This window comes from Fundulus heteroclitus, chromosome 22 (assembly GCF_011125445.2).
Source record: "Fundulus heteroclitus isolate FHET01 chromosome 22, MU-UCD_Fhet_4.1, whole genome shotgun sequence".
NCBI classification, from domain to species: domain Eukaryota; kingdom Metazoa; phylum Chordata; class Actinopteri; order Cyprinodontiformes; family Fundulidae; genus Fundulus; species Fundulus heteroclitus.
Genome location: NC_046382.1, coordinates 3908352 through 3925068, shown reverse-complemented (window position 1 = coordinate 3925068; position 16717 = coordinate 3908352). Strand labels below are relative to the sequence as shown.

The following is a 16717-nucleotide window of genomic DNA, read 5'->3' as shown; positions in this document are numbered from 1 at the left end:
CCATTTTGAACCTAGGGACACTTTTCTTTTCTTCATCGTTCTGCTTCACAGCCAGCGTTTACCCTCAGCTTCACACATCAAACGGCTCATTATTGTCCGTATGGGTCTCATCCTGGGAGACATTTTCCCTTTTCCTGAGCCATGCCCTTCATCAGGAGTCATGCAGGTTTGTAACTATTCTGCATTATTCTGTCCCCCCCTCCCATCAGCATCGGCCCAAAGTCCAGGAAGAAGGCCAGACCCTCCGCATGAAGCCAGCAGCAGCTGAACAGCAGCTGATTCACCATGAATACCAGCCTGGGATCGTTTTCAGGGCGTGATGGGCACCAGCGCGCCCACTCAGTCTGGAGATGCGTTCATGGTAAAAACATGCAGGTTCTACTGGATCAGCACTGAAACCTTAGAACCTGTTGGTACGTTAAAATGCCGTTTCATTACCCTTCCTGCAGTGCTGAAGAAACACGTTCAGATGAGTAATTTCACACATTAGCCTCTGGTAGAAGTAAATCCTACACTGTTTAGGACATTTGCAACAAAGCCAAAACACTTGAACGCAGCATTCTGGTTAAAATGTTGAAAATGCAGCTCTGCCACACGTTGCAGCAGCAGCCTTAATCAAAGTTTAGACACTTTTTTATGCAACAAGCATTTAGAAATCTTGTTTTAATCGGAGTTTATCTCTGAATATCTAACCGGAGGTCCTGCTGCCTGGCCTGTCTCCCTCTGGGGGACGTAGAGTTTCAGAGCTTTGTGTAAGGTCTGCAGAATAAAACAAAGAAAACAAAGACAAACAAAGACATTCTCAACTCAACTCAAACTTTATTTATAAAGCATATTTAAAACAACCGGGGTTGACCAAAGTGCTGTACAGATAAAACATAAAAACTGAATGCTAAAATACATAAACACAATGCAAAAAGAAAAATTGAATGCAGATAAAATATAATAGGATAAATGTTTCAATTTACATAAAATAAATGTTAAAATAAAATATAATTTGCCAAATGTCCACCTAGACTTGATTAAAAGCCAGGGAAAAGAAATGTGTTTTTAGAGAGGATTTAAAAACCTCCAAGGAGCCTGCCGATCGAATACACCAAGGCAAGTTATTCCAGAGTCTCGGTGCCGCTGCCATAAAGGCGCGGTCACCTTTGGTTTTAAGTCTAGTTTTAGGGATAACCAGTAGCAACTGATTAGAGGATCTCAGAGTTCTGGCCGGGACATGGATTCTGAGAAGCTCAGTCAAATACTGGGGGGCTAGACCATTAAGAGCTTTAAAAACAAACAATAAAATTTTTAAATCTATTCTAAAAACAACCGGAAGCCAATGCAGCGAGGCTAGAACGGGTGATATATGGTCACGTTTACGTGTGCCAGTAAGGAGACGGGCAGCTGCATTTTGTACCAGCTGCAGACGGTGAAAAAGTGAGTGGTCCAAGCCAGCATATAATGAATTACAGTAATCTAATCTTGTATTAATAAAAGCAAAATTACAGTCTCCAGATCTCTGTGTGGCAGGTACCATTTCACTTTTGATAAAATTTTTAACTGGTAAAAACTGTTTTTTACGACCGAACTAACCTGGCGATCGAATTTCAACCTGTCATCAAATATTACACCAAGATTTTACTGGCTTAATAAATTCTGCTTAATAAACATCTGTCCTCCAACAGAGACTGCCTGGACTTCTCTTTGTGGGCCGTGTCTCTGAGCTGCTGTCTCTACATTTCTAGAGCGACTGATAGAAAGAAGCCGATGGTTGTTCAAAGTCTTCTCTAAAGTCTTCCAGTTCTTCCTGATCCTGTAACAAACGATTCAACGTTTTTTCTATTTAACAGCATTCTCTTCATTTTATGGACTCCTGCATCAAATCCTGACTCAGAACTGAAAGAAGTGTTTCTGGACTGTAGAGAGAACCGGAGCATGCACAGGGAGAACATAGAGGATAGACCCTAGCCAGGATTCAAACCCAGGACCTTCTTGTTGAAGGCAGCAGGTTTTCTCTGGTTGGGAGGGTGACTGGTAGAGAATCTCTATTCTGCTAATTCACGTAGTTGTTGTAGTTCTGCCACATGGACAGACGCCAAATGTTTCTTAAATTAAAGGTCAGCCAGCAGATCTCAGCCTCCTGCTGTCAGAAACAACCAGGAATCTCTGATGAAGCGACGCTTTTAGTACAAGTTTAGTTGTTTAATGTTTGTAGAACTGTTGAGTGTTCTGCTTTGTGTCCGGTTTTACTGCCCTAAATAAAACCAGCAGGGTCGTCAGAGCTAGCAGGCGGCTAACGGCTAACTGCTCCTGCAGCAGGAGAACCAGCTGACCGGCGCCGGTCCGGTGGAGAACCTCTCCTCACGCGGCCCTGGGCTCCACCTGTTGGTCACCAGCAGCTGGCATCTTCTACCCCCCCCTACATGCCGGCCGTGTAAGAATGTGACTCTGGATTATTGCTCAGCCTCTGACTCTGGTTCTGCTCGTCTTCACAGCAGGGCGGCTCTGATCCACACAGCCTGCAGGCTTTAGAGAAGCAGAACATGGAGTTACTCGCTGCTCCTCCTTTATTCTGAAGCGTATCCCCCAGAAGAGCGGCTGCCGATCACCACTCCTGACCTTTGACCTGTTATCATGAGGTCATGTGATCTGCATCAGACACGCCCTCAGGCGGCCGTGACTTTGACTCCTCCAGGAGTCCGTCTGCAGGCTGAAGTCTGCCTCCCCCTCAGCGTCGCGCCTCCTTAGTCCTCCGCTCCTCATGACAGAGGACACAGCAGCTGAGCTCAGCAGAACAAACCAGCAGAGAGCAGGGAGAACCAGGCAGAACCGGGCAGAACCAGGGAAAACCAGGGGGAACCAGGGAGAACCAGGGAGCTTAACTCCAGAGGAGCAGAACCGGTCTGAGTCTGGAACCGAGGGATGGAGAACCAGAACAGAACCAAAGAGAACCCAGACTGAAATGTTCAAGCAGCAGCAGGTTTAGGTTCTGCAGTCACAAATCAGAGAGCAAGAACAAGAATGCTGCTTGTCCAGACTTGAATCTACTTGTTTCCTCAGATAGGACATTTATTGACCAATCAGTTTAATCTGGTTGACTTTGTGAAGTTCCTTGGGATGACATGTTTCATGAAATGACGTTATATATAAATAAAACTGAATTGAATGAACATTAAAACCACGAGCCAACAGACGGCTGCTCCTCCACGTTCTCGTGTTTCAGATGGATTAAAGTTCTTACAGCTGTTCCAGATGTGAGGCAAAGGCAAATTTATTTATATAGCACAATTCAGTACAGAGACAATGCAAAGTGCTTTACATGATTGAAATATAGGAAAATAAAAAGGAATAAAAGCAAGTAAGGATAAAATGCAGAAATAAAATAGAACATGAAAGAATAGAAACTAAAAGCAAACAAGTAAAAACAGTTGGACTACAAAGTTAAACTAATGATGTTTCAGTAAAACAGTTTAACTAGAACAGTTAAAGATAATCCTAAACAAATGTGTTTTTAATCTTGATTTAAAGGAACTCAGGCTTTCAGCACTTTTGCAGTTTTCTGGAAGTTTGGTCCAGATCAGTGGAGCATAGGAACTAAATGCTGCTTCTCCATGTCTGGTTCTGGTTCTGGTTCTGGTTCTGAGATGGAGAAGCAGGGCGGTTCTTTACTCATCATGTCTCTCTGGACTGTGAATCCACAGCAAAGCTTTCTCTCCCCACAGTTTGGTTCTGATGGTTCCTGCAGCTCACACTGCTGGCAGCACCAGTTCCTGGTCGATGTCAATATAACACCAAGAACTGGTTCAGAACCGGTCAGAGAACCCAACAGAACCTCAGTTTGGATGGAGTAAAACAGAAAATCAGCACAGAAAAACTAACAGGAAAAATGACTCCAATCCAGACCTGATCATTGTTAAACAAACGCTGCAAAAAGGGAAAAGGAATCTAAATATTCTTGAATCTGTGTATTTGTCCCTGATTTAAAACAGTAAATAAGATGATCTGCCAATATAATGAGTATTTGACCCCTAAAACAAGATAATTAGATAAACTGCACATGAATGAGATGATGGAGATGAGTTGTTCCTGTTTCAGGTGCAGAAATTTTCTTCCATTGGCAGATAATCTGAACTTGCTGCTCAAATCAAGGACAAATTCATTCTTTTCAAGAATATTTCACTTTATTTTAGTTCCTTTTTTGCAGTGCAAGCTAAAAGAGGAGAGCTGATTGTGGAAAAACTAAGTCCGCCCTGCTGAGAGATAAAGGATGACAGGCTGGTTCTGCTGGTTAGACGCACTGATTGTCTGACTGCTGTTAAGACAAGCAGGAGTTCACCAGGATGTCTACGACCAGAAGGTCCGGATGGAGAGACGTCGGTACTGACCGTAGTGAAGCAGCGGTCCATTAGAATAAATGTTCTTTACGTTCAGAGACAGACGGACCAGGAGGCTTTGGTCTCTACAGGCAGAGCTGCACCTGCAGGAGGAACCAGGCTTCTGGACCAATGTCCTCTGGACGGACGAGACCGACTGTGACTTCATTGGTTCAGTATTCCCTCTGGCAATCAGAAGGTTGTTGGTTTAATTCCAGCTATAAGATGAGTCCATTTACACAGAACCAGGTTTGGAGGAAACCCAACATGGAGATCCGCACAAAGCACTCCTTTTTCCAAAAATGTAGACGTTTTTTATCAAAGGATTTTTTTTCATCTGTTTGCAGAGCTTTAAAAAAATTATCTCTTTAAAACTTTCTTAAATTTATGACGGTAAAAAATGTTGATTAAAAAATGCCTCTAATGACGTCACGTTCAATAAATGAGATTATCATTGAAATTACTCCAGTAGCTCATTAATTCACAAAGTGAAACCCATTATGTAATCAATTACACAGAATGACGTTTTCAAGCATTAATTTAATTAATGCTTTAATACATGACATTAAAGATGAGAACATTATCAGAACAATGAAAAAAATCTTTAAAGGAGAAACATAGGATTAATACCTGCTTAGACTATTTTTAAAAGCTGATTTTAAGATTGCCTGATCTGAAGATATTTTCCATATAATTCATGAACTATAAATGTATCTTTGTTTGCCAGGTATGTGAACACATGCGAGGAATTTAACTCTGGGTGCTGAAATGCTCACAACGTCCTTCCTAACACAATAATGGCGTAACAAACCCAACCAGTCTGCAGCATAGAAACACCTGAATATTTCCGTATCAGAGCTGTTATAATTTAGAGAAGGCCGTTCTATCAGAGCTGATGCTTTCTGATGCTCCAGCCGGACCTCGTCTCTGAGAGGAGGACGGTGGTCTTCCTACCATGACGCCCTCATAAACAGTCCTCAGACCCTCCATGTGAGCCGCCTCCTCCCACCCCGGCAGCCCAATGAGGATTCTGGGTGAGAGGAGGATTTATGCTGCTAATAATAGCGTAAACTGGATTTATTTCCAGGGAGGCATTCTGCGGGGGCCTATTTATAATTACAGAAGCCACTGATACATCCCTGGGGGTTTATCGCCTGACCCAGCTACCGGTACGCAGCTGACCGAGCAGCTCACACGCACAGACAACGTGTGAAGACGCCGCCGTCCTGCCTGTGGGACAGATGACAGATGTCTCTGGAGGACATGGGGTGTGTGTCTGAGGGAGCGGCAGCTACGAGAAGTCTCACTGGACGGTATTCTGGTGAACGCCGTCGCCTCTCTTCTGTTTCCTTCGTCTCAGACGACGGTGGCGGCTGATGAAGCTGTGGAGCTGTCGGCAGAACCGTCACACACTGCATCACAGGACAGAAATAACTGGCTGTATTGTTCACTTTCATGCCTGTTTGCAGCTTCTGCAGGGAGACGAGCCTCGGCTCAGATCAGGCATATCATTAAAACCACTGATGGGGGACAGGGATGGTTCCAGGTTGACCCGGGGTCCTGCAGGGACGCATGAACAATGTGGATCTAATTATAAAATGTGGCAAAAAGGCAAAAAGGCTAAAACAGACATCAACAGATTACACTCTGAGAATAACAGCAGAGAATCTACCTCCAAATATTAGGTTCCTGAATCTTCTTCTTAAAAAGGTTAAGTGTGGGACAGTGGTCCCCAGCTGTGGACCTCAGGGTCTCTCCTGGATGTCTCAACATCTCAACACACCTCACTCAGATGAACATGAAATATCACCATAACAGGTGTTTTTGCATCACCTGGTGGCGTCCTGAGGAGGCAACTCAACCAGATCCTTAAGGGTAGAAAGCCAGTCCACTGTTCCAGGACAAAAACTGCACTTCTCCTTTGGAACATCTGGACAATCAACCAGAGCCTCCTCTCTAACGTCCTGGTCTGGTGTTGTATGTTAAGGTCTGATATGGAGTTTTATTGATAGTTTTTTTTTTTTTGTTTGAAGGCTTTTTAATTTGCTGAAACTGTTTAGGATTTGAATTCAGTGTAGATTTAAAATCGAGGACATCTGGTTATTATTGTCTGTGGAGAAAGGATGAGTAAATCCTTCAGTCAAGGTGATACTTTATGGTTTTAATCCATTTGTGTTCTGAGTCACCAATAAAAAGAAGCACAGGTTTAAAGTTCAGATGTGACACGCTGCAGTTCTACCTCTTACCATGGGCTGCAGTCTTTAAACATCTGTGATAGTTTTGAACTTATTCTAACTTTAAAGTGATTATTTTACAGTTTCACAGGGTAAACGCTGATAAATAATCCCTACACTGCAAAAACAGAACTTAAAATAAGTGAAATGTTCTTAAAATCTGTGTATTTGTCCTTGATTTGAGCAGGTAAATAAGATGATTTGCCAATGGAACATGATTTTTTATCTTAAAATAGGAACAACTCATCGCCATCATCTTATTTCAAATGCAGGATGTCTAATTATCTTATATTAGGGGTCAAAATACTCATTCCATTGGCAAATAATCTTATTTACCTGCTCAAATCAAGGACAAATACACTAACTTTAAGAACATTTTACTTATTTTTAGATCGGTTTTTGCAGTGTAGCTGTGTAATCCACAGCTCTGTCCTCCTCTACAGGACGTCTGCCTCTGTAAAGCTTGTCTCAGACACTCCTTCCTGTGGACGTCCAGGTCATTCACACATGAAGTCTGATCACTGTCACCAAGCATGCGCTGGAGTTTCCAGGCAGAAAATCTGCTTTTTCCTTCTACAACGGGAACGTCTCTTACACTGAATGTCGGTCTAACTCCCCGGCAGAGAGAGGCGTTACCTACACAGTGTGAGCATTTACACCAGCGGCCGGGTCTGGACCCCCACTGAAGGCGAGGATAGATTAGGTTGGTCCAGGAAGATGGAGCCGGCTGGTTTATTACACGGCAAAAATGAACTAAACCTAAATAAATATTCTTGAAATTAATGTATCTGTACTTTATCTGAGCAGCAGGTTCAAATTATCTGCCAATGGAATAAGATTTTTACACCTAAAATAGGAACAACTCATCTCCATCACTTTATTTCAACTGCAGTAAATCTAATTATCTTATATTACTAATTCTGTGGGAAGATCATCTTATTCACCTGCTCAGATTAAGAACAAATACAATAATTTCAAGAATATTTTGCTTACTTTTAGCTCCTTTTTGTAGTGTAGGCTATATAGGCAAATACTAAGAGTGCCGTTGCCTCCATGTAATCCTATTAAAATTGGTTATTACCATTAAATCTTAAAATTAAAACAATACAATAACATTTTTGATAGTGCCAATTCCCAACGCATGTCATCTCAAGGCTTTTACAAAGTCAATTTCAATCAAATCCTCTAAACAAAAAAGTTTCCTGTCTAAGGAAACCCAGCAGGTTGCTTTGAGTCGTTGACTTGCAGCACAAACACCAACATGTTCATGAACGTAAAGCAATGCCAGATATATAAATACAAATGATGAAAACCAAATTTATAAATGACTTGCTGGGTGTAAAGTCTAGGATCGTGGCAGCCAGAGAGGCCAGGTTGAGTCTGTAGTTTGGTTAGTTTATCTAGTGATGCTGTCTGCAGAGGATGGAGAGAGCAGCAGCAACAATGAGTGAAAATAGGTGATTATCAGTCATCATGCTTGGAGAATGCTAGTGGTGTCCCCCCTGGGGTCAGTATTAGGACCAAAACTATTTAGTCTCTACATTAATGACATGATGTAAGGTTTTAAAGGTATTACAGCTTGTTTTGTTTGCAGATGATACTAATATTTTCTGTACAGGGGGGTGTTTGCAGCAGCTTTTGGATAAATGACTCCAGACATGAATGAACTAAAACGTTACACGTTCTCTACTGTTTTACCAGAGCTGAGCTGCTGTGTGGAAGTCTGGGGAAACATCTACAGGACGTCAGTCAAAGCGCTCTGAACGCTGCAGAAGAGCCATCAGGATGGTTCATCAGGCTGGCTATCACCACCACACTCATCCACTGTTCATTCATTCTAGCTGCTAAAATTATCACATCTGGAGGAATTTAACAGTTAATGTTTAAAGCCAGAAATAAACAGCTACCAGACAGCAGACAGAAAGCTTTTGTCCAGAGAGAGGGAGGGTGTAATTACAGGGATGACCTGAATCTCTACATCTGATGTGCTGAACAAACATGAAGAGAATGAGCATTTCAATAAGTGGTGAGAAGGTCTGGAACAGTCTCTGCTGTGAATTAAAGCAAATCCAGGCATGGGACGTTTAGGAAAAGCTTCAAACTGCTTTTCTTATAAATCTGTGAGATGGAAGAAGCACCAGTGGGTCCTCTGGTCATGGGTGGATGCTGCAGTGGTTGTGACTGTGTGTATGTAGGTATTTATACTAAAATGTTCAATACTCCACGTTGATACCCAGGAAAATATTCAATACTCCATTTGGCAAACCACAGGGATAAAAAAAGGCACGAAAAATATTTAATTATCATGAAAAACTCATATTTTCAGTCTCAACATGGAACGATCTTCCTCAGCAGAATCACAGATGCTAGTTAAATAAATTCTGAATAAATTCTGAATAAATAACCCAAATATAACACACGCCTGGCAGCATGCTAGCCACAGCTGATCACACAACATTTATGATTACCACCGGTGGCGCTAACATGACTGATACGTTTACTGTATTAAATTATTTAATTTAATACAGTAAACTTTAATTTACCAACCTGTCAGAGTTCCTCATGAAGGCCAGAGTCGTTTCCTGTAGATGTTTGACTTTCTTTAAAGCTCAGTTTGCTCACAGGCACGTCACCATCTTTGGCTTCTCCTTGTTTGCTAAATATTTAGTATTATGTATGTTTATAATGTAAAGTATATTGATTTATTTGTTTCCTTAAAGGACTTTGATCAGTATGGACTCATAATTAAAGGATCAGGAGGATTGGTGATCTCCAGGACTAGAGGAGGAAGAATAGATTAAGTAATTTTCTCTGCTTTTCAGACACAATCACTAAATTACGTGTAAAGTAATGATGTATATTATTATTGATGCAGAATGTTTTCACTGGATCGTCTGAACTGGCTCAGGGTCCATCCCACTGAAACTTCCTGCTGGTGAAGAACAGCGTGACTCAGAAGTTTAATATTAGCCCAGCGTGTGTGTGGTCACTCCTTTAAAGCCTCGGCTTTTTAATCATTAAGTGATCGTTACTTCAGAGAACCTCCATCATCCCTGGCATCTGTCCCCTCTGGCCTGTGATTGGCCGGCGGTGACGTCCCGTAGAGCAGCGGTCGCTGTCAGAGTCCCTCACACCCCTGCTGGACCTGAGACCTGCATCCTGACCACATCCTGGACAGGAAGGCCTCCCCCCCCCCCCGCCCCCCCCCCGCTGACTGACAGCCTGATGACATCCGTGTGTGACCGGCTCTGAGGAGGTGCGACTATTTATTGCTCCGCCATCATGAACCTGTCTCCTCACGGTGACATCATCACATTTTTCCCTGCATGCTCAGCATGGCGGCCATCAGCCAAGGAGACACAGATCACTCTGTGTTTAACGTTTGATTTAAAACGTGTGGCTCTGGGTGAGCCTCCTCTGGGAAATACGGCTGCAGGCCTGTTTTTAAACACAAACAAAGCTTCTAGTCTCCATCTGTAAATGTCATGGAGTGATGCTTTGTTCTCACATTTTTAATTAGCAGCTCCTTTACCAGCGAATGTTTGCTTCTCCTGTTAGAGCGGTTCTCCTCAGTTCTTTGAAATCAGCGTCTGATCAACAGCTCGTGTTTTAGGGACCAAAAAGAACTAGTTCTTTATTTATCTAACTTTATTTAGATACGTCCTTTTTTACATGGATACAACAACATAAAAAGGATTTCTATTTATAGAGGCTCACATCACAGGTGCTGGACAGAATTATACTGTAATAACAGAGATAGGAAACAGACAGGAGGTCTCACTCGTTCCAGTTCCCACAACCAAATAAACTTCACCGCTCCAAATAAATCCAAGCTGACGTTAACTCCTATCAGGTTACAGAGTCAGGCTGGATGGGAATAAAAATACCAATGTTTACTATTAAAACTCAACTTCAGGCAAAGAACAGTTAACAAAAAATAAATATTGAGAAGAGGAATGTGTATAATTTACTTGTAAAAGCTTAAATAAAAAGCAAAAAATGCTTAACAATTATTTTCCTCATAACTTTGCTAACAAACTACATTTAAATAGTGTGTCAAAATAAAGCAAAAATTTTGATTTCTCTTGAAAGTAAATAGCAAATGATTTATTTGAATAAAATACAGCAAATGTATAAATTCACATCTACTAATTAGCTAAAAGCCTTAATCAATCAAAAACAATTCCGTTTATTTTTCTTATGAGCTAAAATTAAATAAATTTTATATTTTCCATTTAAAAAAACAGATAATAATTAAAGTCAAAAGAATGTAATGACACATATAAATAAAAATATACTATGAAGGTGATTTAAAATGTTCTAAGAGCTTCCAGGTTCTCAGATGAAAAAAGGCGTTTTTTTTACCAGCAGCGCTGTGAGCAGAGTGACGCCTCCTCCCTCTGCTCCATCTTTGTCTGCTGACACTGATGCCCAAAGCAGGGAAACATGAGCCCATCCCAGAGGCTGGAGCCTGCACACCATCACCAGGATATAAAAGAGCCGGCGGCTGCAGAGAGACGCTCACAGAGACGCTCACAGAGACGCTCAGAGAGACGCTCACAGAGACGCTGACGTCCCTGCAGGACACCAGATCTGGACATCAGGCTGTCTCACAACTTCCAGCTTCATCAGGATGGGACTGCTGAGCGTGGAGGAGCTGGTGAGTTCTGCTAGATTAACTAATGTAGGACCAGAGAAAGGCGTTTCTAAATCTGTTTCACCTTCAGCGTGTTTTATTTTACTGTTTCAGTCCCTAAATTAAATACTTTTGGTCATATTATAGAAGATTTGTCTATTTAGAAATGAATATTTTACCAAATGTTCCTCAATAGGAGCAGATAACTGGAGTCTAAACAGGCTTTTTGATCAGTTTCACTTCCTGCTGACAGATCTGTAAATGGCAATTAATCAATTGAAAAGCCTTCATTCAGGCTGAACTCCTCAGGTCATAAGAGGTTTTAGTCGTTTAGGAGACCTTGACTCCACAAAGGTGGCATCTGTGGCTCGTTCCTGCAGGTGAGCGGTAAGAGGTCAGAGGGCAAAGAGGCCGGCGGCTTCCAGGGCGGCGTGTACGAGGCGGCCGTCAACCAGGAGAAGCAGGATGACCGTCGGTCGCTCCAGGAGCCGCCAGGGGCCTCGGAGGAGGCCGACAGCGGGAGCGAGCAGGAGGAGGTCAGCGTGGCGGCTCTGAATGTGAGTTCAGCTGATTGGCTGTCGTCTGCTGGAGCGCCTTATCCACAGACTGAAGGCTTTTCTCCTCGGTCAGCAGCTTCCTCTTTGATTCCTCAGAGAAAAACACTTCAGTTATTATCAGAGGTGTTAGAAACTCTTTAAAATCATCTTTAAAATCATCTTTAAACCAGTTCCTGACTATTGTTGCACAGCAGGAACAGATTCACTTAAATCTCAATGAAACGAGTCGCATGAGAGAAAAACTTTTTATTTTTTTATTTTTTTCAATGTCTTTGAGCAAAAATACAAGTAAGATTTGCATTAAAATGTTAAGAGATTTTAGTAGCGCTCAAAAGAACTTATAAGAACCTACCCCCAATTACAATATTCATGTCATGTAACATTTGCAGTCTTTTGATAAAAGGAGGCATTACAAATCAAAGCACAGTCACACGAATACAGTGTCTTATTTCAGTTGAACAGTAAGAAGATATCTAGTAATATTTAAAATTATCACATTTAAATGTTTGGGTTACGTGCATATTTTTTAAAGATGACATATTTACTAAAATCTGATCTCCATCAGATGTTTTATTCATCTCACACACGTTCCTCTTGTAGAGATGCAGATCTATGTCCTCTTCACACCCTGGACTTAAACTGGGACAAAGTTGAAGCTGATTTGACTCACAGGCTCGGTGTGTGCTGCCCCCTGCAGGCATTCAGGCGCATCACAGGGTCATGTCCATCAGCAGCCTGACCCCAATCAATTAACTAATTAATAGGCTATTAATAAGTTAATCTTATACAGAAAATGATCTGCAGCTAAACACTTGTTATTTGCATGAAAATCCATATTTATGTATAAATAAAGGCCGGTGACACGTAGCATAACCCCTGATTCTCCAGAGCTGCCTGAGGCTTCTGCAGGACCTTGGAGGATGCGTTCAGGAACTGATCTGTATGTCTCCTGGTACCTTCAGGGTACTTTCTGCTTTACAGGAAACCTCCCAGGTCTGCACACTGTCTCTTTCTCCTGCATTGTTTACATTTCAATTGTTGTACTGTTAAATCACTGCTGCACTTTATCCTTTAAACTTTATCCTGTAATTTACTGCAACGAAATTTCGTTCTGTACGCACTCTGTGCATACAAAATGACAAATAAAGTTGTCTAAGTCTAAGTCTCAGGTCTTCTCCACACTACCAGGTACTTTACAGGAACCTAAAGGAGACTTTCTGTGACGTACAGGTTGCTTCATGCTCCTGGTTTCTTTCCAGACGGTACAGATCCTCTCCCAGACGGAGTTTTAGGCTCTCTGACTTCCACGCTGCGTTCCTGAACCTGTTTACCTTCCTGGCATTTAGTTCCCAGTCTGCTGGGTGGGAATCTGGGGGAACCTTTTCACTGCTTACTTCCTGAAACGTGCAGACTACTTTCCAGGATGTACTGATTAAAGAACCCAGTGGCGACGTGTGAGACGCAGCGGTTCCTCCGGTCCGGCTGGACTCTCTGCAGTTTAAGGACGTTTTGTTTTTTTATGTCTCTGCTCCATCAGACGGATAAATGCGGGAGGCTGAAGCTGGAGACGGTGGATGATCTGTTCAACATCCTGCAGCTGAGGAAGAGGAGGAAGGAGAGGAAGTCATCTGTGTACAAGAAAGCTGAACCAGAACCAGAGACGGTGGTAGGGTACCGTGTGTTTTCTGATTACATCTGAGCTGAACCGGGCGAGTCTCACCTACAGCCTGAACTCTTCCTGGTGGACCAGCGGGTCCCAGAGAGCCCGTCAGCCCGGTGGAACCAGTTTGTCCCGCGGGTTGAAAGGTTCTGGGTTCTGGACGGGCTGGTTGCACCGCAGCAGCAGGTCGCCGCCTGAGTCTGACCTCTGTGGCGTTTGGTTTGCAGCCGGAGACGGTGGACGAGCCGCTGTTCCTCGCCGCGGTCATGGACAACAAGCTTCCTGTGGTGGAGAAGTACCTGGCAGACGGAGGAGACCCCAACGCTGCCGACAACGTGAGAAACGCGGGAGTGGGCATGATTCCTAGAGTTTACCCATGAACCGCAGGAACGTTCAGCTTTTTGTCGTCCAGTTTCAGAGAACCGCGCTGCACAAGGCCTCCTTCAAAGGCCACGTGGAGGTGATGGGGAGACTTCTGGAGGCCGGAGCCGCCATCGAGCAGAAAGACAAGGTGCCCTCCTCAGCTCTTCTTCTCCTGTGTCCCTCACAGCATGCATGCGCGGTCTGACGGCAGGCTGTGTGTCTGTGTTGCAGCTGGAGGCCACGGCCGTGCACTGGGCCTGCAGGGGAGGCAGCCTGCCGGCCCTGCAGCTCCTCCTCCACCGCGGAGCCAGGTTGGCCTGCAGAGACAAGGTGGGTGCCTCTAACTCCTGGTGCAGGGCCTGCAGGGCCAGATTTCAGGACACGGAGACGACATTTGTCCCTTCTGATCCGCTCAGCTTCACAGCACCCCTCTCCACGTGGCGGTGAGGACCGGACACTGCGAGTGCGCCGAGCATCTCATCCACTGCGGCGCCGACGTCAACGCCAGAGACAGGGTGAGCGGCGGGACCCGTCACGCCCCGTTAAAGCTATATATATTAAAGTTAATTAACGGCTGTGATCTGTCCTCCCTGTAGGACGGAGACACGCCGATGCACGACGCCGTCAGGATAAACCGCTTCAAGATGATCAAGCTGCTGATGATGTACGGCGCCAGCCTCGGCACCAAGAACAGCGTAGGTCCTGGGAGTCTGCTGGACTTTCCCCGTCAGCCTCTGATGGAGCATCCTGCTGGTTCTGATCACTGATCTCTATAATACACTGGAGTGCTAATCACCGTCTGTTAGAACGAGTCACTGTGAAGCCACCAGCCGCCATATTGGTACTCCCTATTTTCCCCCAGTAACTAGGGAATATGTGCGCTACAGCATCGAATAACGAGGATTTTCTCATGTTCAGGGGGGGCTTAAGACTTTTAAAATGTCAAATGCCATATACTTTTATGTTATGTTCTAAAACTATCAAGTACTGAGAAAGTCATGTGCTGAAATATTTTGCATTTTATTTATTTAAATATATATGTTTAACATTTATAAATATATAAATAACAATATACAAAAACATATATTTACATATGTGTATACATATATATATATATATATATATATATATATATATATATATATATATAAATATATATATTATGAATAACATGTAAAATATTTCAGCACCTAATTTCCTAGTAGTTGATAGTGTAAATACATCCACTGACTGTAGAATTACCTGTGAAACGTTTTCACACAGCCAGAAAACTGCTTGTTGTTGCAACCAAATCCTGTGAGATTCTGTGAGAGTAGGGAGTAGCAAGATGGCGGCCAGTGACTTCAGTTTTTCGGCAAAATCAGCACTCCAGTGTATTATATAGCTCAGTGGTTCTGACCCGTTACACCAACACATCTAAGACACAGTTACTTTAAATAGGGAATAATAACTGCAGGATTTAACAGGTAACATTTTAGAGAACCAGTCCATTTACAAAGATCCCCTGACCAACAGATGCTCCAGGAAATCACACATTAATATCCAACGATAACAAGAATAATAATCAGAATCATAGTAAATGATAATTTAAACTTGTCTTCTGTCTCCATCCTCCATCTGGACAGCGTCTTTCTGGCCATAAAGGAAACGTGAGCACAGTTAGATGTGATCAAAAGATTTAGCATTTCCTTATTTGTGAAACTGATAACAAAGTTTCCCTTTATTCATGTTAACGAAGGGGATAGCTTCGCTGTTTTGTGGAAGTTCTAATAAAAATATTACTTTATTCTCATAATTTTCCACAAAAAAAAAAAAAAATAAAAATAAAAATCCTGCTGGATAAAATGGGTTCACCGGTCTGTGGCTGTGGGGGTAGCAGCCACAGACGGACATATGAGGGACGTTATGATGTTGGTGAAAGCTCGTCTGGACGCTCCTGTCCACGTTCCCTGTTTCCCTTCTCAGTGTCGTCTGCTTCTCCTCTGCAGGATGGGAAAACTCCCCTGGAGACGTTGTATTCATGGCAGAACGGAGCCAAGAGCCTCCTGTGCAACTTCACCGAGGAGAAGCCCTGATCTCCTGGAACATCAGTGGAAACCAGCGGAGGACTCCTCTGGAGATGTTTGACCTCCATCAGACCGTTCTTTGAGTTAAATCCTGTGGACTGGGTCTCAGTCAGGGACCTTTGATCAACAACCAGGAAGTGATTTCAGCTCTGATAGGTTCTCTGTCAGCCGGACGCTGCTGGTCAGCGTATCAGCCGACAGACGGAAGAAGATTTATTTAGTTTTTATTGATTTCACTTTGAAGCTGAGTTGAATTCAGTGACGAAGCACCGAAAGGGAGTTTAAATTATTGATGAAAAAGACCTTTATTTATTGCCAGATGTGTTGTGGTTGTGTGTTGTGGGAAGCAGATTTTCTTGAAGAGACATAAGTCAAAGTAAGTTTTACCTTCAGGTTGGACTGGATCTCTCTCCTTTCCCTTCTGGTTTCTGTTCCTGCTGAGGATCAGCAGATGTAAAGCTGCAGAGCAAAGCTGCCCTGCTCCTTTTTATTCTTCTGTTAAAGACCCTAAAGAGAGGCACAGAGCGGGACGTAGACGATGGTTCAGAGGACGTTGAAAGGAATTCAAGTTGTTCTAAATGTGTATTCTAAGATGTCTGTAAACGTTGTTTTTTTATTTATTGATTGAAATATAAATACTTAATAAAATTGCCTTTGATTTAATTTGTTTCATTCATGTGTTTCCTTCAGTAAATAAACTCAAGCTGCTTATAAGGACTGACCCAGCTGCTGGGAACATTGAAGGAGAATGTTATTTTTTTAATGTTATGATATAAATCTGTATCACTCCAATGTGTAAAGTACATTTGATGATATAAGATGTAGTATAATGTCATATAA

At 42.9% G+C, this 16717-nt stretch overlaps 1 protein-coding gene across 1 annotated transcript; it reads left to right on the top strand.

Annotated features, from left to right (window-relative positions):
- Nucleotides 1–11008: 11008 nt before the first annotated feature.
- On the top strand, nt 11009–16540 carry ankrd1a (ankyrin repeat domain 1a (cardiac muscle)). Its single transcript, XM_012856254.3, has 9 exons — nt 11009–11255; nt 11612–11788; nt 13326–13454; nt 13676–13783; nt 13861–13959; nt 14043–14141; nt 14228–14326; nt 14408–14506; nt 15800–16540. The coding sequence occupies exons 1-9, from the start codon at nt 11229–11231 to the stop codon at nt 15884–15886; spliced, it is 924 nt and encodes a 307-aa protein (XP_012711708.2). The 5' UTR covers nt 11009–11228; the 3' UTR covers nt 15887–16540.
- Nucleotides 16541–16717: the final 177 nt, after the last annotated feature.

Coding starts and splice junctions, on each gene's coding strand:
- ankrd1a (XM_012856254.3), top strand. CDS start 11,229: ATGGGACTGCTGAGCGTGGAGGAGCTG. Junction 11,789..13,325: donor TCAGCGTGGCGGCTCTGAAT/GTGAGTTCAGCT, acceptor CTGCTCCATCAG/ACGGATAAATGCGGGAGGCT. Junction 13,960..14,042: donor CCATCGAGCAGAAAGACAAG/GTGCCCTCCTCA, acceptor TCTGTGTTGCAG/CTGGAGGCCACGGCCGTGCA.